Raw genomic sequence first — 25,021 nt, 5'->3', positions numbered from 1 at the left:
AGCCCCACATCTCCTTGCCTGACTGCTGGATCCTTCGGTCTCTCCGAATCCGCCGCCACCATAGAGACGACGCACCCACGCAGGCTATTGGGCGGAGCGAACGGTCGGAACGTGCTGAGCGCGGCGCTGTTGCCGGGGAAACTGTGGGCGGGGCGAGCAATCCAACGCGCTCAGTGGTCTCCGAGGCGACCGTTAGGCGGCGGCAGCGTCCGCAGCAGAGACGCGTCAAGGAATCAGCCGGGACACCCGGGTTGGAGCGATTGCCGGGGCGATGGCGCATGATGGCTCGGTGAGCTTCAGCTCAAGGGGGGGTGCGTCGGCCAGTAAGGTCGGTGTCAGAAAGAGTGGGCCATTCTGCGCGGCCTGGGCGTTCAAGATGACCGAGGAAGCCATATCCGTACTTGGGCAGAAAGCCTACATCTGCACTCATTTGCACTTTGCCCCCTCGCGCTCTGTCACTCTGGGACCTCTCAGGAAAGAGTCAATGAATGATTTGGGGCTCGAGAATAAAAAGTGAATTTGGAAACAGCTAACACATATTATAAATTTCTTTCACCGAGCTTGCCATTTCAATGGATAAACCAGAATTGGTCAGGCAGCTGGGGGGAGGTGTTGATGGATAAATCCTCTATTTCGAGAATTTCAGAAGGAACAAATGGATTAAACAACTATGAGGTTGCACTTGAAAGTCAAATTGTTCCAAAGCCAAGAAATTTTAAAATAAAGAAAACATATCTGAAGAGCCTTTGTGCACAAGTATCCTATCTCTCACCCACCACCCCTCAAATCAGGCCAGGTCTAGGCACCATCGCAGGGGTCAGATGAAAGACTGGGAGAGGTCTAAGGAACCAAATGTTATCCTAGTGCTTCCTGTTCTTGCTGGTGGAAAGGCGAAAAGAGGTGTAAGGGATTTGGGGTTCAGTGTGAGGTTTAGGAAACATCAGATTTGAGGGAGAATGAATTTTAGGGAATATCAAGTATGAGTTTAGAAGGTTGGAGGGCAGTAGATAAAAGTTTGGGAAGATCGCTTTTGGAAGTCAATTTTGGAAGGAACCAGGTTCAGAGAGACTGTTGTAGGGAAGTGAGAAGTCTCCCAAGAGAGTAAGTTACCATGTCTCTAAAGTGAGTTTTGAGGACTAGTCTTCTTTTTAAGTACATTAATTACAAAAGGATACAAACTCATTGTAGAGAACTTATAAAATAGAGAAAAACAGAAAATAAACATACCTTCTGTAATTGTTTTGATGTTTTATTTTTCCTTAATACATATTTGTCTATATATCTGATGTAATTGACAAGCAACTTTGTATCTTGTTTCTTTTACTTAACATTATATCATGAACATTTTCTTATGCCATTGGGAATTCTTCCTAAAAATTATTTTTTAATCATTGCCTAACATTCTATTATACAGATACAGCATAATTATCACCTTTTTTTCTTGGATATGTTTCAGTATTCTAGTGTATAGCATCACAGAGAATATATATCAGAAAATATATTTTAATCTTTATTTCAGAATATGCCTTTTGAATGCCTTTATAGAATTGAAATGTCAGGGTCAAAGGAATAAAAACATTTCTCTCTCTCTCTCTCTCTCTCTCTCTCTCTCTCTCTCTCTCTCTTGTACCAGGAATTGAATCTAGAGGTGCTTATCCACTGAACAGTTCCCAGCCCTTTTTATTTTTTATTTTAAGACAAGATCTCACTAAGTTGTTGAGAGCCTCACTAAGTTGCTGAGACTGGCCTCAAATTTGCTATCCTCCTGCCTCAGCCTCACCAGTCACTGGGATTATAGATATATGCCACGGTGACAGATTCCTCCTTCTTTTTTTGAGATGGTGTCTTGCTATGTTGTCCAGGCTGGCCTGAACTACTGGGCTCAAGTGATCCTCCTGCCTTAGCCTTCAGAGTAATCACTAGTACAAGCATCTGTCATTACACTTGTCTTAAAAATATTTTTAATGTTCTTGATACATACCACTGAATGGCTTTCCAAAAATATTTTTCCACTTAATAGTCCCATCAGCATGGTGTCACATTATGTACTTTGCTGGCATGAGTATTCTTATGTTAAAATATTTTTTTGAAGTACTGGGGATTGGACCCTGAGCTACCTCCCTACTACTTTTTTTTTTTTTTTTTTTTTTGAGATAGGATCTCTCTAAGTTGCTGAAGCTGGCCTCAAACTGGAGATTCTCCTACCTCAGCCTTCTGAGTTATCAGCCTCCTGAGTTTCTGGGATTCCAGAGATGCATCACCACACCTGGCTTTAAAAATAATTTCTTTTCTTTTCTTTTTTGGTACCAGGGATTGAACTCAGGGGCACTAGACCACTGAGCCACATCCCTAGCCCTATTTTGTATTTTATTAGAGACCAGGTGTCACTGAGTTGCTTAATACCTCGATAAATTGCTGAGGTTGGCTTTGAACTTGCGATCCTCCTGCCTCTGCCTCCCAAACCACTGCGATTACAGGCATGCTCCACTGTGCCAGGCCAAAAATAATTTCTCTTAAGATGACCTAAAAGTGAGAATATAAATTAAATGTATATCTTTTGATAAATTTGAGGATTAGACATCTTTTCAAATATGTATTAAATCATCTACAGTTTCTCTTTTATGAAATGTTGTTTTATCTTTGGTATCTTAAATGGCTTTTCCCTTTTATATGAGTTTTTAATGTATTTGGAGATATATATATCCTTTTTGTATGTGTTTCAAATATTTTTAATTTGAGAGATAGGATAAAATCAGGTTCTGAAATTAGACAAACTGACAGAAATTCTGACTATTTTCTAGTTGTGTGATCCTAGGCAAATCACATAAAATAGGGATAAAAATGGTAGTTAACAATATAGAAGACATACAAAATAGCACCAGTAATTCCAGCTTGCTTATTTTCTCATTCTTCTCAAGTTCTTTGAACTCTCAATGACTTTGGACACTTTGCACTCCTGCAATTAGCAAGGACCATGGGGTTAGAGCTTTATGTAAGCTTCATCTAAAACTCTGTGCTTCCAAGCAAATTATGGCTAACTTCTGCCAAGCTTCAGTTTCTTTGTCTGTAAAACAACCTTAGTGGACTTATGAAAATTAAAGCAATTAGCAACATGATAGTCTCTTAGTAAATTGTCCCCTTCCCTTTCTACTAAATAATTTCTGTAAGCTTCCTTCAGTCGCACTTCTCTGTTACCTGCCCTGAGTGCCGTTTCATTCCCACAGAGGCAGGAAAGACAGGAGAGGCAGGCCCGAGACCGAGGGATGACCCGATCCAAGGCTGAGAAGGCGCGACCGCCCACCGTGACGGTGCCACAGGTGGAGATCGTGCCTGGGCGGCTTAATGAGGCCGAGTGGATCGCGTTAACCGCTATCGAGGAGGGCGAGGACGTAGTGGGGGACATCCTGGCGGATCTGCTGGCTCGAGTCATGGATTCCGCCTTCCAAGTCTACCTGACCCAGCAGGTGGGTCTGGATCCTGGTCTTCCAGACTCAATTTCTCCCGACCCACCATTCCTTGCGGGACTGAGATGCTTCCTCACTTTCGCAGTGCATTCCATTTACCATCAGCCAGGCCCGGGAGGCCATGCTGCAGATCATTGAGTGGCGCTTCCTGGCTCGGGACGAGGGAGAATCAGCAGTGGCTGAGGACCCCACATGGGGCGAGGATGAAGAGCCCCTGGCGTGCACGACCGATGCTTGGGCTCAGGGCTCTGTACCCGTGCTGCACACACCTGCCTCGGAGGTTCTGGAGGAGAATTGCCAAGTTGAAGTAAGCCTCCTTCCTAGCCCAGCGTCCCGCCGCGTCTTTGATCTACTTAGGGGCCTTTCAGGACTCCTGTCCTTAATTCTTCTCTCCCTTTCTGACCTCTCACCATCCCGGTGCATTTCCGCAGGACCTGGAGAACCTGGACCGGATCCCTTTAAGAAGATCGGGGCCGGGAAGAGCCTCCCAAGAACTGACGGAATCTCGGGAGCGTTCTCTGAGTGTCACCTTGGGTCCCCAGCCCAATCCGGAGCTGTTTCTGGAGGCAGAGCTCGGGGATACTCTGGAGGAACCTGATCGTGGGGCAAGAAGCCACTCTTCCTTGGTTGGGTTCTTGAATGGGAGTGTACAACCGTCATTGGAAGTGGAACTTGCAGAGAGTCCTCGTCCTTTCCCGGAGCTGTCCCAGGTAGCCCTTCCCCGGGCCTCTGTGGAGAGCCAGAGCCCACAGCACCTCAGGGGCCCCCTGTCGCTGGAGGACTTCTACTCTTGCATTCCCCAACCAGACGCGGCTGGGGACCAGTTGAAGCGCAAGACCCAGGCGATGTCCCCCAATGCCTCAGGCGTGTTAGTACCCTTCTCCTCCAAGGGCGACACCAGTGCTCTCAGTGCAACAGTGTCCTCCCAGTCGCAGCAGCCTGTGTACTTGGATTCGCGGCGTGGCGCGCTTCAGTCCAAGGTGGATCGCAAGGCAGCCGAGGTGCGCTTGGACCCTGCGCGGCTTCCCCGCCACTGGGTGCGCCCCCTGGCTGAGGTCTTGGTTCCAGACTCCAAGGTTCACCCCTTGGAAGCCTACCGTAAGCGCCAGCAGGGAAAGATCCAGGCCCAGGTTGGACTCCAAACCCCTGGCCCCCAAGTCCCTGCATCCCTGGCTGCGTTCTTCCCTCTACAACCTGACATTCCTTTCCGTGCTGTGGGCCCAGAACCCAGACTCCAATTACCCACTTTAAACTTAGGCCCACCATCACTATCCTTTGGGTCGAAGCTACCTTTCCCAAGCCCTGGGATTCATTTCCTTGGCACACACCCGGCAGTTGTTGAAGCTGCTCACAGGTCCAGCCCCAGTGTGTGGCCCAGAGCCAAGTGGCCCAGTGGCTGGGAGAGGGAGGCTGAGCTGCTGGGCAACCTGTGGGCTGGCCGCACCCGTGTGCCCCCACAGGGCCTGGGGCTTGCTGAAAAGGATGGCCAGGCTTCTGGATGGCCCCAAACAATGCCTCAGGTCCTTGAGGCCACATCCCAGGTATTCTGGAGGCCAGTGTTGGTGCCAGAAGCAGTGAAGTTGGCTCCTGGTGTGAGCATGTGGAACCGTAGCACCCAGGTGCTGCTTAACTCTGCTGTGTCCCAAGAGGAAGACAAAGAAGAAGGAGGCACCTCTCCTGCAGTTGAGCAGCGCCCCATCCAGAAAGGTGTGTCCAAACCTCATGTGACAGCAGAACAGCTAACAAAGAGTGCAACTCCCAAAGTGTGGCTGCTCCCCTCAAAGCCCATGCCCCATTCCGGTTCTTGAACCTCTGGCAGTGGGAATTTCACCTACCCTGTGCCTGCCTGTCAGAAATAAAACACCTGAATTGCTCTAGGAATTGGTTTGATGTTACTTCCAAGGGTGTCTATTCTCTCACTGAACGCCAGGGGGAGCAGTTGTCCTGCAGGCCTAAAAAGAAGATGGAACAAGGGCTCCAGGGGATAGCCCCATCACCATCCTTAGGAGACCCTGCTTTAGGGACTAGGCTGTTCCCCAGCAGAGGCATTCTGCAAAGGAGTGTATATAAAGTCTGCAAAAAGAGCTCTAGTTCATAGAGGAGAAATTTCTGTTTTATTAGGCATGGAAGGGGATGGTCCTGCCTAAGCACAAAATAACTAAAGATAAGAGGAACTTGATTTGCACCCCTGGTTCTTGGAGCTTAGTCTGTTCATCTTAGACTGCAAATCCAAGTTTTACTTTTGGGTAGAGGTTTGCCGTAAACTCCACACCTGCCTCATCGCTAGTCCCCACGATGCAATGTGTTCTAGCCCCCACCCCTCCAAGCACTTCCCAGTGGCCAGGTGGCAGTCTCTGCTATGTTGCTGTGAGCTTCACTCAGCACCCTGGGCTGAAGCCCTGGATTTTTCTTATGTTTCTGGGTTCACCTGCTTGCTCAATATGGGCAGCTCTGGCAGGAGTCTCAGGCCTGTTACACAGAAGTGACTGGGCAGACAGCAATAATGACTGGGCTGAGCACTTCTCCTACCCTGTCACATTACTAGACCTCAGTCCTCAATAATCCCAGGACAAGAGGGGATCATTCTCCACTCTTAACACCCTTGCCTTTCCCCTTATTCCAATGCCTTCTAGTCTCCACCCAGACTGTTCTACTCTGAAGGTGCCCTGCCATGGGCATTGGGAAAATTGTGGCCTGGTAGCTGGCTTTTCATGGGCCCCATGTAGTTCCTACCTCCAGAGCTGGAGAAGCCAAGCCCTCATCTGAAATGGTGGAGTGGTGGCCCTGGGTGGTCTGGAGTGTGGAAGGCAAGTACAGGCCTCAATTACAAGGAGCCCACCATGCCAACACAGGCCTGTGGCATAGTGAGCCATGCTGAGGCAAACCAGGGCTCACTGAATTGTCCCATTGGTGGCCCAGCCCTAGATGATGAGCAGTAAGAGGTAGGGCAGACCTAATGGGATTGCAGGGCTAACCAATAGCATTGATACTTTCCAAGGCCTGATTAGCATAAATTTGGACCAATAATGTTGATTCAAGAGCTATATAAACCCCTAGACTAGCACATTCAAGTGGTCACCCCTAGTGGGCTCCCTCTCACCCCAGAGAGATCTGTATTTGCTACTCACTTGAATAAATCCTACCTTTAAAAAAATTTAGTTATAGATGAACACAATACCTTTATTTAATTAATTTATTTTTATGTGGTGCTGAGAATCGAACCCAGTGCCTCATACATACTAAGCAAGCACGCTACCACTGAGCCACAACCCCAACCCCTAAATCCTACTCTTTTACACTTATTCTTTCTATGTGTGGATTTTATTCTTCAAATTCAGGAGAAAAGAAACCAGAAAGAAGAAATTGGTGGAGAGCTGCTGGGGTCTGCTGCAACACTGGAGGGTATAGACCACTTATTAAGAGCTGCAACATGCCACTGGATAGTAGTGGAGAAGAGTCAGCTTTGCCAGCTGTGACATTTGGAGCTGGCACCTGCCATAATTAGTTTCTAATACCAAAATAGGTTTTCTTGGCTTCAGAGGCCTACAACTTACACAGACTCCCCCCACCAGCAGAAATGAAGAATTAAGTTTCATCTCAAACTCTGGTGTCACTAGAAGCATGGATCCATGCAGTTTCCTGCTTGGCAAGAAGGACATCAGATTTGTGGCTTCCATTTGGATTTTTGCCCAGTGGCATTTGCAGAAGTGTCCTGAGATATACCTGCTGGTAAACAGTGCTGGAATCAGTGATATGTACCATGACTTTCTTCTCCACAAACATTCCAGGATCTCTTTCCTAACTCAGGAACTCCAAAACAGGCATCTCCAAAGCCTAACGTACATTCTGCTGAATCCATGTATTGCATCTATACACTCCCCTAAAAATCCTACCTTGAGTCAGAGGGAAAACTTCATTGCCTCCATCTTTGCCTATACATTGTGACATTTCTACTGAGCCCCAATATATCTCCCTAAACTGTTATCCTTCCATCACCTATATTCTCATCTCTTCCCAGGATATTCCAAGACACTTACCCCCAAGAGCCTAGATTTCACCTTTAACACTAACTATGTTGAGCCCTTTCTGCTTTCAGATCCACTCTGAGGTAATGAAGGATGGATGCTAACCTTCTGTGATGCCTACTCTTCTTTATACCCCAGCATTCTGGTTATTTACTGGCTTTCATGGTTGCCTTCCATGAGAATCCCCCATAACACACACACGCACACACACACACACACACACACACACACACACACACTTCTTGGAATCCAGTCACTTGCTGAGGATGACCCAGCACACTTGTGTCACTTAGCAGGAGCACCCAGTTGGTACAAATCAGGATTAGGAAGCTGCTGGCAGAATTAGTCAGCTCCAAATACAACCAGCAAGGGGATATGAGAGCCCATCCTTCTTCCTCATCTGTTAGTTCTAGACAGACAAAGAGTTAGTCATTGCAACAGATTTTTTTTTTTTTTTTTTAAACCAGGTATTGAACCTAAGGGCACTTAACCATTAAGCCACATCCCCAGTCCTTTTCTTTTTCTTTCTCTTTTTTGGAGGGTGTGGGGTTGGTGGGTACCAGGGATTAAACCCAGGGGCACTGAACTTTGAACTTGTCATCTTCCTGCCTCAGTTTCCCACACTGTTGGGATTCCAGGTGTGCACCACTGTGCCCAGCAGGTGGGTAACATCTTAGAGTGTAGTAGAATTGCTTTCCTGTTTTGAAATTCTCTCTCTCTGAAAGAATACATTCTGTCTCTGTTCTTTAGTGTTTACTCCAGATTTTCAAATCTGCATATTTAACAGTTTTTTCTTTGTTTGTTTTTGCAGTACTGAGGGCTGAATTGAGAGGGGCACTCTATCACTGAGCTACATCTCTAGCCCTTTTTGTTATGTGAGACAGGGTCTCACCAAGTTGCCCAGGCTGGATTGTAACTTGTGATCCTCCTGCCTCAGTCTCTTGAGTCTCTAGGATTACAAGCAAGTACCACTGAGCCCTGCTGGAATGTATTTTTTTATTTTAAATTTTATGAAATCGAAATCTAAACTATATGAAGTATTTTCAGGGCTAGAGAGTGACTCAGTGGGAGAGGTCTTGCCTAGTATGCTTGGGAGCCTGTGTTTGATACTTAGTACTGAAAAAAATTCTGTTGTGAACATAACATCTTAATAAATGTGTGCCATAAATGCAAATACACACTGAATTTCAAAGACTTAGTAAAAAAAAAAAAAGGTATCCCAACATTTACCGTGTGTGTGTGTGTGTGTGTGTGTGTGTGTGTGTGTGTTATGGGGGATTGAACACAGAGATATTCTTCCACTGAGCTACATCCCCAGCCTCTTTATTTTTTGAGACAGGGTCTTGCTAGATTACCCAAGCTGGCCTCCAACTTGGGATCCTTCTACCTCAGCTTCCCAAGTCATTGGGATTACAGGTGTGTGCCACTAATGCCCAACTTCAATAGTATTTTTATATTGATGATTATTGCACATTGAAATGGTAATATTTTGAAAATATTAGTAAAAATATTGGGTAAAAATATATTGTTGTCAGGGTTGGTGGCAAAGATCTGTAATCCTTGTGATTTGGGAGGCTGAGCCAGGAGGATTTTAAGTTCATAGTCAGCCTCAGCTATTTAGCAAGGCCTTAAGTAACTAAGCAAGATCCTGCCTCAAAATTAAAAATAAAAAGGGCTGGAGATATAGCTCAGTGGTACAGTGCCCCAGGATTCAATCCTTGGTACCCCTCATATATATATATATATATATATATATATATATATATATATATATATATATATAATTAACTTCACTTGTTTCTTTTTACTTTTTAGAATTGTGTCTTTAGAAATTATACATGTGGCTGACATGTGAAATTTAATTTTAATAATTTTCTCCAAAAATTTCTTTAAATTTATTAGTTTGTATATCAATTAAAGACAATTTCAAAATTTCATATGTCTACTATATGGTGTTGGTATATCTAGATACTTCTTCTTTTTAAATATTATTTTTAGTTGTCAATGGACCTTTATTTTTATTTATTTTTATGTGGTGCTGAGAATCAAACCCAGTGTCTTACACATGCCAGGCAAGTGCTCTACCATTGTGCTATGACTCCAGCCCTAATCTAGATACTTCTCGCCCCTATATCTATCATCTTCCACATTTGGCTTTGTCACCATTGATTTGCCATCTTCCTTCATCCATCACTTCTCCAAGCTTTGAAGCCTAAAAATCCGCCTCATTCTGGAAAATAGTATTCCTTCCTGAGAGGGGTTTCTCCCCCTTGATGCTTTCCCATGTCATATAATGCCTAGAATTTCACCCCCAAGAGAACAGCTGTTCTTCAGTGTTCTGCATTATAGGTTGGGGGAATGGGCTGTAGCCACACAGCAGTTTGGGAGTCCTTGGGGTGTCATTCAGGCTCCTCATCAGAGGGGACCAAAGACTGGCTGGGTCCCTTAAAACAGCATTTATTAAGAAACAATAAAAAGGACAAAGACAGTATAATTTCCCTTGCAGGCCACTTAACCTAATGCAATATGTTAACAAACAAACAATCACCCCCATAGTTCTGTTTTATTTTTTTAAATATTTTTTAGTTGTCAATGGATCTGATGCTGAGGAGTGAACCCAGAGCTTCACACATGCCAAGTAAGCACTCTACCACTGACCCACAACTCCAGCACCGCCCCCCCCCCCGCAATAGTTCTCTTATAAGCATGACCTGTCCTTTATTTTTTACAATTATTTGTTTCTTTAGAAGTAGTTGAACACAATACTTTGTTTATTTTTATGTGGTGCTGAGGATCTAACCCAGGGCCTCGCATGTGTTAGATGAGTGTTCTACTGCTGAGCCACAACCCCAGCCCATGACCTGTCCTTTAGATTCAGTGGGTCTTCCCTTTCATGCTGCTGAACAGCATTTGAATTTTTTCTGCGTTCCACCTCCATCCAAGGCCTGGTAGCTTCACATCCCAAACTCAGCACATCTGTTAAAGGTTGTTCCAGTCATAAACATATACATATATATACATATGTGTGTATATATCCATATATATATATATATATATATATACACACACACACATAACATACATGCCAAGATATAAAGATATATATCCCCATATAGAACAAGGCATGATAATCTCAATGTAGTAATAGGATGACCTTTAAACCTCCAAGACATATTATCCAGATTGTTCAGTAGGGATAAAAGCAAGGTTCAGTACAGTGTTCACAGGGAGCTGTTATTTGCATTTAAAATGCATAAGTTTCCAAAGTCTTACTCTGGGACAACACACACAAACACACACATAGACACACAACAACAACCAAGCATTAATAGTTGCTTTGAGAAGGAATCTGGGGAATGGGGTGAGTGGGATATGTATGTTTGTTTTTAAAATGTGCATATTTATAATAGCCAAAAGGTGGAAACAACCCAAATACCTCTCGAGGGAAAAATGGATAAAAAATTGGTATATTTATATGTTGGAATATTAATCCATCCTTAAAAAGGAATGAGATTCTGACACATGTTACAATTGGGATTAGCTTTGAAGACATTTGCTAAGTGAAATATACCAGGCATCAAAGAAAAAATATTGTATGATTCTACTACTTATATGAGGTGCTTAGAATAATCAAATTCATCAAGACAAAGAATGATAATTATTGGAGGTTGGGAAAGGGAAGAATGGGGAGTTAGTGTTTGTTTGGTACATTTTTTATTTATTTATTTTAATTTTGAGACAGAGTCTCGCTAAGTTGCTTAGGGTCTTGCTAAATTGCCAAGACTGGCTTTGAACTTGCCTCTTCCTCCTGAGCCTCTGGGATTACAGGGGTACACCACTGTGTCTGGCCTTATTTGGTACAGTTTTAGTGTGGAAAGATGAAAATGTTCTGCAGATGAATGGAAGTAATAATTGTACAAAAATGTTAATGCTACTGAACTGTATACTTTATAAAATAGTTAAATTAGCAAAGTGTATGTATATTTTACCAAAATAACAAATATGTATATGTAGTGGTCTCCCCCTTTTAAAACTTATTTATTTATTTTGGTATTGGAGATTGAACCCAGGAGCACTTAACCACTGAGCTATCTCTAGCCCTTTTACATTTTTTGTGACAGGGTCTGGTCAATTTACTGAGCCTGGTCTTAACTTGCAATCCTTCTGCCTCAGACTCCAGATTGCTGCATTTTACAAGCATGCATCACTGCACCTGGTTGTAGTGCCTTTTAAAATTTTTCAATTTATATTTTATACTATTTCTTTCTCTCCCTTCCCTTCCCTTGCCTCCCCCCCCCACACCCCCAGGGGAGCTTCACCACTGATCTACATTCCCTGTCCCAGTCTTTTTTTTTTTTTTTGAGACAGGGTCTCAATAAATTGCTGAGGTTGGTTTCTAACTTCTAATTTGCAATCCTGGGTCTCCATCTCCAAAGTCACTGGGATTACAGGCATGTACCTCTGGGCGCTGAGTTTATATCACTTCTCTTTCATTGAAGGAGATGGAGGTCATTTCTTCTAAAATTATAAATGCATTTATTATTTGACCAAGATGTATCTTACAGGTAAGCTTGCTTACACATGCAATGTGTATGGACACAGAGTTTCATTACAACTTTGTTTGTAACAGCAAAAGACTAGAAACAAAGTATCCAACTAGAGGAAGCTGGTTAATAAATTAAGTGTGTCCATACAACAGAGCTGGGAAAATGAATAAGGAAGACCTCTAATGTACTGATTTAGCTTCAGGATATATTGTTAAGTGAAGAAAACAAAGTACAAGTAAACATAGTGTATTACCTTTTGCACACACAAAAAAGAAGGAAGCCTGGTGGGGTTGGAGCATGTCTGTAATCTTAGTAATTGGGGAGGCTGAGGCAGGAGGATTGCAAATTTGAAGCCAGCCTCACCAACTTAGTGAAACCCTTTCTCAAAATTAAAACAACAAGGTTTGGGGATAGAGGATATAGCTCTGTGGTAAAGTACCCCTGGGATCAATCCCCAGTACCAAGAAAAAAAAAAAAAAAAGGAAGAAAGGAGACAATATATTTGTGCTCATATTTAAATAAACTACTGAGGATATGAATAAGACACTACCAATAACAGTTACCTACCAAGAATGATGGAGCAGGTTTGAAGAAGGGTTGAAGGTTGTTTTCTAAGTACATACTTTTGAATCTTACTATTTTTTAATATTATTTTTAAATTTTTTAAATTCTAATTTGTTATATATGACAGCAGAATGCATTACAGTTCATATTACACATATAGAGCACACTTTTTCATATCTCTGGTTGTATACAAAGTATATTCACACCATTTGTGTCTTCATACATGTACTTAGGGAAATGATGTCCATCTCATTCCACCATCTTTTTTACACCCCTTGCCCCCTCCCTTCCCTTTGCCCTATCTAGGGTTCCTCTAATCTTCACATGCTTCCCCTCCCAACCCCAATATAAATCAGATAAAATATCCAGCATTTGTTTTTTTGGGATTGGCTAACAACTCCACTTAGCATTATATTCTCCAACTTCATCCATTTACCTGCAAATGCTATGATTTTATTCTCTTTTAATGCTGAAAAATGTTCCATTTTGTATTGAATCTTATTTTGATGATGATAGGATGATGATGATTTTTTGGTACCAGGGATTGAATCCAGACACACATTCCCAGCCCTTTTTATGTTTTGAGTCAAGGTCTCTCTGAGTTGCTTAAGGCCTCTCTAAATTGCTGAGGCTCGTTTTGAATTTGGAATCCTCCTGCCTCAGCCTCCCAAGTCACTGGGATTACAGGCATAGGCCACCAGGCCCATTTATTTTGATTTTTGAACCATATGGAAATATTATTCATTCAGAATAATTTTAAAAATGTAGAAAGTGAAATGGGGGGGGGGAGGATGAGTAGTAGAGGGGTGAACAATTCATCCCTTCTATCATTACCTCTCACTACCACTCACCATCAATTTTATGTATATTTTGGGTTGTTTTGAACTTGAGATTACTGAGACAAACATATCTTTGTAATAGTTATATTTCAAACTCAGATTCACTCCATTCTCCTAACAATCAGGTGAAATTGATACTATTATCAGATCCTCAAACGAGGATCATTAACATCCTCCTTTACAAATTGAGGAAACAGAGGCACGGAGAAGTTAGGTAATTGGCCCAAGATCTCACCTAGTTAGTAAATTGCAGTTAGAATTCGAGCCCATGTCCGTGAAATCCTGGCTCTCCCAACATCTTTATACAAACATTTTTGCAAACTTATTTGGTTATTTATTTAGGTTACATTATTAGAAGTGGGCACACTGAGTCAAGAAGTTTAATTTTTTAGAATATAAAAGCTCCAAATGCCATTATGAAAATTTGAATTATTTTACATTACCATCAAAAAGGCATGAGAATGTTTCCATCCACATATGATGGCTGACACTGAGTAGCAGCAAAATTTATGTTTTTCTCCAGCCTAGCCAACAAAATATGGTTTATTGCTACTGTTTTAACTGGCAGTTTACCACTCAAAAGCTTGTAAAAGGTTCTCCAAATCTTCTACACAGTCTTCCCTTCGCCGATGGAGGGCGCTGGCCACCACGCACCTCTCAAGGAAGGTCCTTATCAGCTTCCCAGGCTCACTGCGCATGCGCTTATCACGCCCTAGTTGTCCAGCTGTGTGCCTGATCGATGTTTTCTCCGCCAAGCTTGGCTACCACTTCTAAGCCAGGCGGGTACTGCGGAAAAGAGTAGTGTTTTCTGTAAATTCAGAGCACCCCTGGGTTTCTGGGACGAGGGGTTCTGAAGTGAGTCTGGGGGGTCGGGCGGCGCGTCGGGAAGCCCACGAGGGCGGGGCGGCGGGGCGGGGCTCGCCGGGTCTTGGGCGTCGGTCGCCGGTGGGGCCCGAAGAGGGCGCGGAGCCCCTGACAGGACAGGTACGAAGGCGGTAATTCTGCCTGCTGTCTGCTGTCCGCCCTCCACATGTTCGTGAGGTTCTCGCATTGGGCTGTGGGTTCGGCGCTGGCCTAGGGCGCTGCACAGAGCCGGGTGTGTGACGGGGGCAGGCAGGGTTGGGCCGCGGCAGGGGTGGGTGCCCGCCGTGGTCTGGATGTTTGAACCCAGGCTCGACCTACCCCCCTGAGCTCTTCAGCCTGGTGTTCGACCTGGGTCAAAGTGCCTGTGCTTCAGAGTTCCTCCAGAACTGCAGGGGTCCTCCTCTTTTCTCGGGAGCGTCTGAGGCATCCCTGAACCCATACCAAGCCACAGGTTTCCTGTGGGCACATGGTTGAGAAATTTGTCTCAAACGGGGGGAAAAATTAGAGGACTCAAGCATCAGGGTCTACATATGGTTTTGGTGTGTGTGTACCCCCTCTACAGGGGTCCGCCTTATCTGTTGGCGTGATGACTCTTGAAAAGTCATCTTGCACATCTCTCGATTTCAGGCAGAACCACAGGTAAATCACACAGACGAGGAACTGCTGTTTTTAAAGACACAGAGATTTAGAAACTTACCCTCATTTATTGCAGTGAAGACAGCAGCAAGCCTTTACTGACCGTTTGCTATGAGGTAGAGGTTGACATTCTTTGCCTGGTATATTGCCAGAGCCTGAGCTGCGGGGATGTTAAAAGAGAAAATAACTTCATTACTACTATTATTTTTTAAATCCATTTTTGCTCAAATGTGTTAAGAAAATTCCTGGTTAAAGTTTTCTCTACTTCAAACTATTTCAGAACCTTCAGGATGCTAATGATATTTACTGTGAATTTCCATCTGGGGGTATGTATGGAGAGTTTCCCAGAGTTTACTGGGAAATACTATTTTTATTGGGTTATACCTCTGTTTAACGTTTGGTACAGTTTGGGAAATGCAGTTTCTGAATTAGAAATTCACTGGAAGGGGCAGTGCAGGCCAGTGCTTTTCTAACTTTTATGATGCAGCCATTTAATGGGGTCTTGTTAAAATACAGATTCCTATGGGTTCTGCATTTCTAAAAAGTTTCCAGGTAATGCTAATGCTACTATTTTGTGGACCACACTCTGAGAAGCAAGGGTGTGAATTACTGGATTAAAAGTTAGAGATCATTTTCTGCTTCCTTTCCTTAAGAACAACCTGCTGCCTTGGGTGAGTCACTTCATCGGTCCAGGCCTTAAAATAGGAGTCTGAACCCGGAGATCGCTAAGGCTCCTTTCAGATCTAACATGCTATTACTCCAGTTCTACTTGTGATAGCGAATTCCGTATAAAGTATTGTCAGTTTACCAAATTTTGTAATTTGGTTTAAACATTTCTAATAGGAATTAACTAGATAGAAAGCTTACGATTTTATTATTGGGATAGCACAATAAAAATTTTCTTCAGGTTACTAAAACACATCTCTGCAACTTCCATCCTATTGATTTTAGGTTATCTCTTAGAATAATAATAATAAAAAAGTAATCCCTCTAAAAAGCTGACTCAAAAAATAACAGTGACAGCTATTTCTCTCTCTCTTTCTTGGGGAGGAGTTACAGGGGATTGAATTCAGGGGCACCTGGCCACTGAGCCATATCCCTAGCCTTATTTTGTATTTTATTTAGAGACAGGGTCTCACTGAATTGCTTAGTGTCTTGCTTTTGCTGAGGCTGGCTTTGAACTCACGATCCTCCTGCCTCAGCCTCCTGAGCTGCTGCAATTACAGGTGGCGCACTGTGCCCAGCAATTTCTACCTTTTTTTTAAAAATTCAAAATGAACTGTCTTTATTTTTTCCATCATGTTTAAGAACTTTCTTTTGTAAATTTCTCCTTATTCTGCATGTATTGGGGCTTTAGCCTGACTTTGAAGGATGGGTGTGGCTTGCAAGACCAGAGGAATCATTCTAAACTGACAGTGGTGCAGAGATGAGACTGCATACATCAAATTCAGGATTGTTTGATTAATGGGAAAGAAATGGGATGGCAGTGAAAGATGTTGAGAAGATGAATATGTGGACAGAGCAGTCTTTTAGAGGATATATTTGTCTTACTGTTGTATATAAAGTAGTTGGAAATGAGAAAGGAAAGAAGAGGAGTCAGGCTTCACATTATCAATAATAGGGGACTTAGATTGATGATTACAATGATGCTTTTTTATGTATAACAGATTACAGAATTTTTCATGGGCATGATCTCATTTGATTGAAGAATCCTTTGAATTAGGCAGAGCAACAGATGAGGCACCAAAAAAAATAAATTATTTGCCTTAATTTTCAAAACTACTAAATAGCAGACCAAAGTTATCACAGTAATAATGAAGGAGAAAGGAAGGATGCAGGAGGTAATACTAAGGAAGAATTGATAAGTTAGGCTTGACTGGATGTAGGGTACAAAGAAGTTTCTAGGGAGGAGTCAAAATAGTTGGGAGAATCATAATAACATCGATGGCTGCCACTTTAGGTTTTGCTCTGCCAGCTCTGTCATTGCTAGTGGCTTTCTGGAGTTACAAGTTGGGTGAGATTATAGTAGATAATTCCAGGTTGCTTGCTACCTATCTGTAGTTACTAGGTGTTTCTGGGGGTAACTTGGGATATTTGTCCCATATGAATGAAAATGGAAACTGGGTCCTCATTGTCCCTGAAGAGGTAAGACTGAGAGATTACCTGATTCAAATGTATCTTCACGTCTTTGCCATCTTAGAGATTCTTAGAAATTCTGACTTAATATCATTTTCCTTTGAAAGTTTAGGCTGGTACTGGTTGAGCTTGGACGATGGACAGTTTAGGTGTACAGTGTGACCTCCCCAAGCTCTTTTATATCTTCTAGGGGTTTCACTGCAGAAGAGCAAGAGCCCTTGCTGCCCTTAGTGCCTAATTTCCCAGAATCTGTACATCATCTAGATCCCTCTTATGGTTCTTTTACCCTGGAAGCATACAAGATTGAGTTAGTGTCATGATCAAATTCCATAGGACCTGGGGCTATCAGTGCAGTTTTAGCTTATTAGGCTCCTATCTAGAGAGGAAAGAGCTGTACCTACTGTGGTGGTGGTGATGGTGTGTGTATATGTGTGTGTTAGAGACAGAGACACAGATATCTCCCCTTCCCTCCATGGTTGTCTTTTAGGGTAGTGTTACTCTCTGGGAAAACTAGAGCCAATTTATTTATCTAGAGCCTGGTGTTGGTATGAGCTTCTATTCTACAGTGAGTGCCTTCTCTGTGCAAAGCACTGTGTTCAGTGCTTAGATCCTGGGATGGGTAAAATTCTGTGTCTTGGAGGAATTCATAATAGGATAAAGCATATAATATTTTAAATAAAATTTGGTATAGTCCAAAGTGCTACGTAAGGTATATCCAAGGTGCTGTTGTGAGGGCAGAGGAGGAAATGACTAACTACATGGAGAAGGTAGGAGAGTCTTCAGGAATGAGATGATTACCAAGTTGAGTCTTGAAGGATAAGGAGGGAGAATGGTTCTGGTAATATTTTTAATTTTGCAGAGGTGTAAGGGAAAAGTTAAGTAGATTCAAGTGACTGGAACTTAAGAGCATTTGGGGATCAAAGGAGAGGTGATTGGTTTGACTGGATTCATGATGAAGCCAGATTTTTATTAGTCTATAGTGCTGTGCTAAAAAGATTCAATTTTGTGGGCAGGGAAGCCACTGAAGGTTTTTAGACAGGGAGTGACATGTTTGCATTTTGGGAAGCCATCTGTGGAAATCAAATGAAGGGTGGAAATCAGGATCAGGGATATTGGGAGGCTCTTGTAATAACATGGATGTGATATAGGACTAAACTCAGGATTAAGTCAGTGGAACTGGAGAGAAAGGGGACAAATCTGAGGGAAACAGCAGAGACAGAATTAACTGAGTTAACTGAGTAATGAATGACTAATTGGTTGTTGAGAACAAGAAAGAGTTGTTGAGGATGACACAGTTTTCTATATTTGGTGGATAGTGGTGCCAGTAGCGAAGAGGGAATATAGAAGAGGAACCTTCTTTGAGGTGGAAGATATCAAGCCTGTTTTGGGTCATGTTGAACTTGAATGGTGTTTGATATTTAGCTGACAGGTAGTGATATGGGTCTGAGGTTCAGCAGAGAATTTCTGCCTCGGAGTGGTGGTGGGTGTAGGTGGAAGTTGAAGTTGTGGGGATGGGTGAACCCTCCCAGCCACATTTATGGAAGGATGGAAAGGACAAGGATGAGAGGGATTGGTGTTCAAGGTAAGAAAGAATATTGCCCAGGAAGCTAGGAAAGGAGAAAATTCCAGAGAAGTGATTAGCAGTTTTGGCTGCTTCAGAGAGGTCAAGGAGGATGTGCTTAGGAAATTAACTTTGAGTTTAAGTAGTTAGGAGATTGTAGCCACTAGAACTCTTTTAAGTGTGAACAACATCAGTAGAGTGGTAGGGTTGGAGCCAGATTGCAGTGGATTGTGGTGTAGATGAGAACTGAGAATAGGGAGTACATACATACTCACTTTCAGTAGTCCTTCAGGCAGGGAAGGGAAGAATAGAGATGGTGGTGGCTTGCACAGGAGGTGACAAGGATTAGATTCAGTTTTTCCTAGAATAGTATTGCCTAAACTAGAAGAACATGGTCTTCTGATGATGTGTTAGAGCTAGTAGAAGGAATGTTACTGAAGGCACTAGAGGAGATGATTGTTAAATCAGGTCCTTAGAGTGGAGGGGTTGCCTGGAAAAGAGAGGTACATGATTTCCATTGAAGAGAAATGATGGAAGAAAAGATAGAATTTACATTGAAAGAGGCAATGATGAATGCAGATATATCTAATTTGCAAAGGAATTCTTACCTAGTAGGCTCAGTTTTCTTTCTCAACAAGTTTATTTGCTAAGGGATAAGGACACTTGTATGAGATCCATCAGGAATAGGGACTTGAAAGTGGAAGAAGTAGCTTGAAAGAATTGTTCAGAGGAAAGAGAAAGAAAATAGAATTGAGATAAGCTCCAATAGTGCAGAATACCCTTTGGACTGAAATTCCACATTTATAGGCCTCTCCTCCTCTTTCCTCATAATAAAGGCTATCATATATTGAGTGTATTATATATCAGGCACTTTTTTAAGTGCTTCTCAGGCACTCTCATTTGCTTTTTACAATGATACCCTAGAAAAAGGTATTATTTGTTATAACCCTATATTACAGAAAGGGAAATTGAGGCATGGAAGATTACTTAGACTTGGCAGTACTTCTGCAGACCTTTCTCTGCAGAAATGAAATTTCTTCTTTGAGGCATCCAAGGCAGAAATTTAATTCCAATTCCTGATTTTCTGGACCTTGAGGCTGCTAAGAGCCAGTCTCTGAGCATGATAGAGGCATGAATGGGCAGGGCATTGGGGTCAGTGTTGCTGCCAGCTTTTTGTAAGTATGTAGGGGAACTCTGAAATCCCCGAGTTATTTCAGCAGCATTCCGATTAGAAAGACAAGTGACTGACAGTGATTTGTCAAGTATTGCAGGCTGATACTGACACCTGAGACAGTAAATAAGAAGAGAGAACTTATTCCCATCCTGTCACCCAGAAAAAGATTTTTTTCCTACCATTCACTTATGGAACTAGGCAGACCTATAACATTATATAATAACATAATGATTATTAACTCACCTTATGTGTTTTCCTAGTTAGTGTGATAGATAGGATTTGCAAGTAATATACACACCTGACTTGAGTGAAAGGGGAGAATGGTGGACTAGCATGGATAGAAGAGAAATGGACTTACCTTTTTCTGCTGCAGCCACTGGAGCATCATCTCTGTGTCCTTCCTCTGGAGGTTGCCATGGATACGCCTTTGCATGGTGATTTGAGATTGATTTCTATTACGATCAGATGATGAGGTGGGTTTAAAAAGGGAAAGACCGAGTGATCTGCTTCTGGGGAGTGGCCGATGAGCTGCTCAAACAGTAGAGCCCAGCACATCCAGTAGAGCCCAGCACAGCTGAGGTGGCTGTGGCTTTGTTGGCTGCTTTGGCTTTTGCTGAAGTTGTGAAATGGTGCATCTCTCTCTTTAGAGCGCAGGCTCAGGGTTCCCTGTCTGCAGGGTCCTAGTGCCAGGAACCTGCTACTTGATTCAGGGGGAGGAACCATCAGGAGCTTCAAAACTGGCTAAGTTCTGCTCTCACTGGGGGGGGGGGGGGGGTTACTGTCTTTGAGCATAGGGCTGAAAATCTCTTGCTTTTCTGCAGAGCTTCTATATTGAAGTTTAATGAAGTGTACTGTGTAGCTTCCCTTCCTGACTCTTGGAGGTAAGCCTGAAAATCCTTGGACCTTTCTCAGGGAAAGGAATACTTTGGGAATGGGATACTACATTCAGATTAGGAGTGGGCTTCAGGAATTTCCGGGGATAATAAAGAACTGAAAAGGCAGGGAAGTCCATTTAGGAAAGTCCTCTATTGTATGAGATCTATAAGGTAGATAAAGGAGTGGGACTGAGTAACAAAAGGCTCTGAAAGCTTATTGTCCTGGGTTCTTGTGGGTTTCTAGAATCCAATTTTGGTCCCCCACCCTCTATTCTCCTCACAGTAAGCAGACCCTTTCCCATCCTGACTTCCGAGGGGCTAACATCCACACTTATTTTTTTGTTACTAGTGCTTTTAGATATATACAGTTTTGCCCTGCTATCAGACTGCCTGGGTTTCAAGCCAGCTCCTCCAGGATTGGGATCAAAGAAAGTAGATAGTGAATTAGTCCAGGATCAAGTGAGACAAGAGTAGATCAAGGTAACAAGGGATGCTGGGGTGCCAGTAAAAGCAAGGTAGAAATTATTCAGGCCAGTTAGAAATGGGCAAGTTGTTCACTTCAGAGCTTCAGTTCTATCACCTATAGAGTGGAGATAATGGAGTCTGTTTGGGCTTTTGGTTTGATTGTTTTGAGATAATGAATACATTGACATGTAGTTGTAAGAAACTACAGAGAGATTGCACATACCCTTGTTAGTTTCTCCTGATGGTTAACATCTTGCAAAACTGTAGTACAGCATCACAGCCAGGCCATTGACATTAACACCAAATTCTGAAGTGTCATCACTACAAGGGTCCCTCAGGCTATCTTTTTATAATCTCACCCTACCCTGCATTCTACTAACCTTAGTCTGTAACTACTAGCAATCTCACAGTTCATATTTGAAGGAGGTAGTGAAATATGTTAGTGTACATATTTAAATTTGCCTAGAGAAAGCCTGAGAACAAGACTTATTTTCTCTCATCTAATATGCTCAGTTTCCTTTCCCATTTCCCCAGTTCTGTTAATATTGTGGCCTTAATTGCTATGTTTTTACTCAAGCTTGAAAACTCCCAATTTCTTTATTCATTTACTAGTTTTTACATTCATCCATCTATCCATTTTTTCCTTGCAACATCTGAGTTTCTATCATGTGTAAGTCATCATTATTGCAACACATACAGTTGCAATAATGAAGATAATATCTACAATTTATTGAGCACGTATTTTGTGCTAAATTCTTTAATTAAGTCTTATTCCATACAACATTGCTATGAGGTAGCATTATTTCCTCCTTTTTGCAAGTCAGATAACTGGGACTCAGAAAATTAAATAGCTTTCCCAGATGAGGAAATACGGGAATCAAAGCTGTATTCAGGTCTGTCTCCAGAGCTCAGGCCTGTTGTCTCTTTCCTTGTGTCTGATCCATCACAGAGCCTTTTCAGGGTTCTTTTGGTACTATATTTCAATTGGCCCCTTCTTCTCTCTTATAATATTTATTCAGATCCCACCAACAAGGTTCATTATTGCAACAGCCTCCTTACTGTAATCCTCTCTTTGCCAAGTTGCTTCTGTCTCCACTATATCCTGCATAAGCCATCGGTTTGATTTTTCATATGATTTTTCATAGTTTCACTATGCCACTCTACTGCTCAGGAGTAAGACCAGCTTCCTGTTGTTATTGGATCCAATCCATCTATCTCTGCCTGATGTTAAACTCCCTGCCTATCTATACTTACCTCCTGGTACATCTCTGTATTTATGTATTCAATAAATATTTGACTGTAGGAGCTAAGGATCATCGTATCATAAAAAAGAGAAGTTGTAGGCTCTGCTTCAGAAGGCTAATTGTTTGATAGACTCATCTAGAATTCTTCACTTCAGCTAAGCTAGTCTTCTTTTAATATTTCAAGCAGAATTATTTCAGTCTCTACTCATGCTTTGTTCACAGCTTACAGTGCTTTGTAGGCCTTTCCTTTCCACATAGCCAGCCCCTTTTCCACACACACACACACACACACACACACACACAAAGTACTCCCCAAATCTCATATGTACCTCTTTTCTTTCTAGTTCACTTTTATCTGCAGTTTCTTATAATATTTATTATTTGTGCATTTAATTTTAAGGTTTCTATACCATCTAGTATCCTGCCAGGTAATAATTCTTCATACTACTACAGTTTTGGTACTTTTTACAAAATACTTTTGTGCACTTAATCTTTTTTTTTAATATTTATTTTTTACTTATAGGTGGACACAGTGTCTTTATTTTACTTTATGTGGTGCTAAGAACCGAACCCAATGCCTCACACATGCTAGACGAGTGCTCCATCTCTAAGCCACAACCCCAACCCATGGCACTTAATTTCAATCCATATAACACTAATGTAGGTATGGCAGATATTTCCATTTTATAATAGAATAAAAGCTCCCAATAAGTTAGTGACTATATATAGATGTGTTATGAGGCTGTTCTTAGATCTGTTATGAGGCTTCCAACTTTAAAAAAATATATATATTTTTTATTTAGTTGTCAGTGGACCTTTATTTATTTATATGTGATGCTGAGAATTGAACCCAGTGCCTCACACATGCTAGGCAAGCACTCTACCACTGAGCTACAACTCCAGCCCCTGCTTCCAACTTTTTGAAGGCAGCATGGTCTGAAGAATGTACATGGCCTTGGAAGCCTAGATATGTATATGGGAACAGTGAAAGGCAGTAGAAAGCACAGAGGGCTCTGGGTCAGATTTTGGTTCCACTCCTGATCTTCTGTTTAACTTCAGGGAATTTGCTTAATTTTCTAAATCTGTTTCCTTATCAGTATCATCCCTGGTCTACATATCTGTGGGGTCATTGCCATGTCCAACTATGATGATGATAATGTTCTTAACTAACTTTATTATTATTTTTTGGGGGGGTACCAGGGATTGAACTCAGGGGCACTGAACCACTGAACCACATCCCAACCCTATTTTGTATTTTATTTAGAGATAGGGTCTCACTAAGTTGTTTAGCATCTCAGTTTTGCTGAGGCTGGTTTTGAACTGGTGATCCTCCTGCCTCAGCTTTCCGAGCTGCTGGGATTTCAGGTGTGTGCCACTGCCCCCAGCCCTTAACTAACTTTTATTGATCACTTATTAAATACCAGCCACTGTTCTAAAAATTTTATGTGGATTTTCTCAGCTAATCCTCACAATACCTCTCTGAAATATATTCTTTGATTGTTTCCACTTGACAGATGCAGAAATCGAGGCACAAAGATGCTAAATAACTAGACCAAACTTGGTATGGTGCATACCTGTAATCCCAGTAACTTTGGAGCTCGAGGCAGGACAATTCTGGAGGCCAGCCTGGGTAACTGTCTCGAAATAAAAAGAAAGGGGCTGTGGATGTAACTCAGTGGTAGAGTGCTCCTGGGTTCAATCCCCAGTACTATTAAAAAAAAATTAAAGTAACTACACCAAGCTTATGATATAACCAGGAAAGCAACCTGAGTCCAAAAACAGTATACTTAACCATGTATCTATAAAATGTTTGAAGGTGCTCTGTAGACATAAGTACTGTAAACATGTGTGGTCCATGCTGTTGGGGCCTGCCTGGCTTTCCCCACCTGTGTAATAGTGACTGAAGGAAGGTGGTAACATGGAGATTTTTCAAGGAAGGAGAGAGATGGTTTCCTAGGGGTCTGGTCAGGATTGAAGATATGGAGAGGTGTTTGAGGGACCTGTTTCTTTCTCTTAGCTATCATTCTGTTGTTGAGCTATCTGGTCTATCTTTGAGAGTGGCGTAGGGGAAGTTACTGTTCTGCCAGTGAAGGAAGATAAGTATCCCTAAGCCCAGGGTATCTAGGTCCATATTGCAGCCAGGGGAGCCATAGATTAGATGAGAGAGACTTATTTTGTCTGTGTGGAGGCTTTAGGTAGCTGACCATTTTAAAATGTTACTTGATGCTTGTGAGCCTGCTGAGGTCTCATAGCCCAGGGGCAGGAGGGAAAGTGATAGTGAAGGGGATACAGGCTAGGAGGAATTGTCAAGACTGCTTCCAACTCTAAGACAGTATATTCTAGAGGTGAATGCTGAGAGTCTGTGGGTAAGCCTGTCTTTGGTTCCTTGCCCCTCTTGTCTGGCCTAGGTGAAGCAGGGGAGCACTAGGACCCAGAGGCTTGCACTGTTCCTGACAAGTCTAGAGCAGCACTAGCGCAGAGTGAGACTCATCAGCTGGCAAGCAGGATTCGGTATCTCTGGGTTCAGGAATCCTCAGGCAGCAGAGGGGACTTGTTCCTCAGCCCCCATCACTGCCCCCACCCCTACCCCAGTAGGTGGTAGGCAGCTGAGTGAGGCCCATGGACTG

General features: G+C 42.6%; 2 protein-coding genes across 7 annotated transcripts in view; both read left to right on the top strand.

The window, feature by feature from the left end:
- The first annotated feature begins 271 nt into the window (after positions 1 to 271).
- On the top strand, positions 272 to 5,302 carry C14H2orf81 (chromosome 14 C2orf81 homolog). Of its 2 annotated transcripts, none has more exons than XM_027943771.2 (4): positions 272 to 289; positions 3,231 to 3,464; positions 3,550 to 3,771; positions 3,896 to 5,302. In XM_027943771.2, exons 1-4 carry the CDS (start codon positions 272 to 274, stop codon positions 5,270 to 5,272), a joined length of 1,851 nt encoding a protein of 616 aa, XP_027799572.2. In that variant the 3' UTR covers positions 5,273 to 5,302. The 2 variants fall into 2 exon arrangements, with proteins under 2 accessions (XP_027799572.2, XP_027799571.2); XM_027943770.2 differs by having other exon boundaries at positions 3,550 to 3,818; positions 3,856 to 5,302.
- An 8,905-nt stretch (positions 5,303 to 14,207) lies between these two features.
- The window catches only part of Dctn1 (dynactin subunit 1), a 30,613-nt gene continuing 19,799 nt past the window's right edge, over positions 14,208 to 25,021 (top strand). Inside the window, exon 1 of one of the 5 annotated variants that reach the window (XM_071601743.1) lies at positions 14,208 to 14,294. The gene's annotated coding sequence lies outside the window, so the exon portion shown is untranslated. The other 4 variants (XM_027943774.2, XM_027943775.2, XM_071601742.1 and 1 more) reach the window with 4 other exon arrangements.

This window comes from Marmota flaviventris, chromosome 14, assembly GCF_047511675.1.
Source record: "Marmota flaviventris isolate mMarFla1 chromosome 14, mMarFla1.hap1, whole genome shotgun sequence".
Lineage (NCBI taxonomy): Eukaryota > Metazoa > Chordata > Mammalia > Rodentia > Sciuridae > Marmota > Marmota flaviventris.
The sequence above is the reverse complement of the archived record's forward strand: the minus strand, read 5'-3'. Positions and strand labels throughout refer to the sequence as shown.

Excerpts from the sequence above, each read along its gene's own strand:
- C14H2orf81 (XM_027943770.2), top strand. Across the intron at positions 3,465-3,549 it reads AAGTCTACCTGACCCAGCAG|TGCATTCCATTTACCATCAG; the intron begins GTGGGTCTGGAT and ends TCACTTTCGCAG. Across the intron at positions 3,819-3,855 it reads CGCCGCGTCTTTGATCTACT|TCCCTTTCTGACCTCTCACC; the intron begins TAGGGGCCTTTC and ends TTAATTCTTCTC.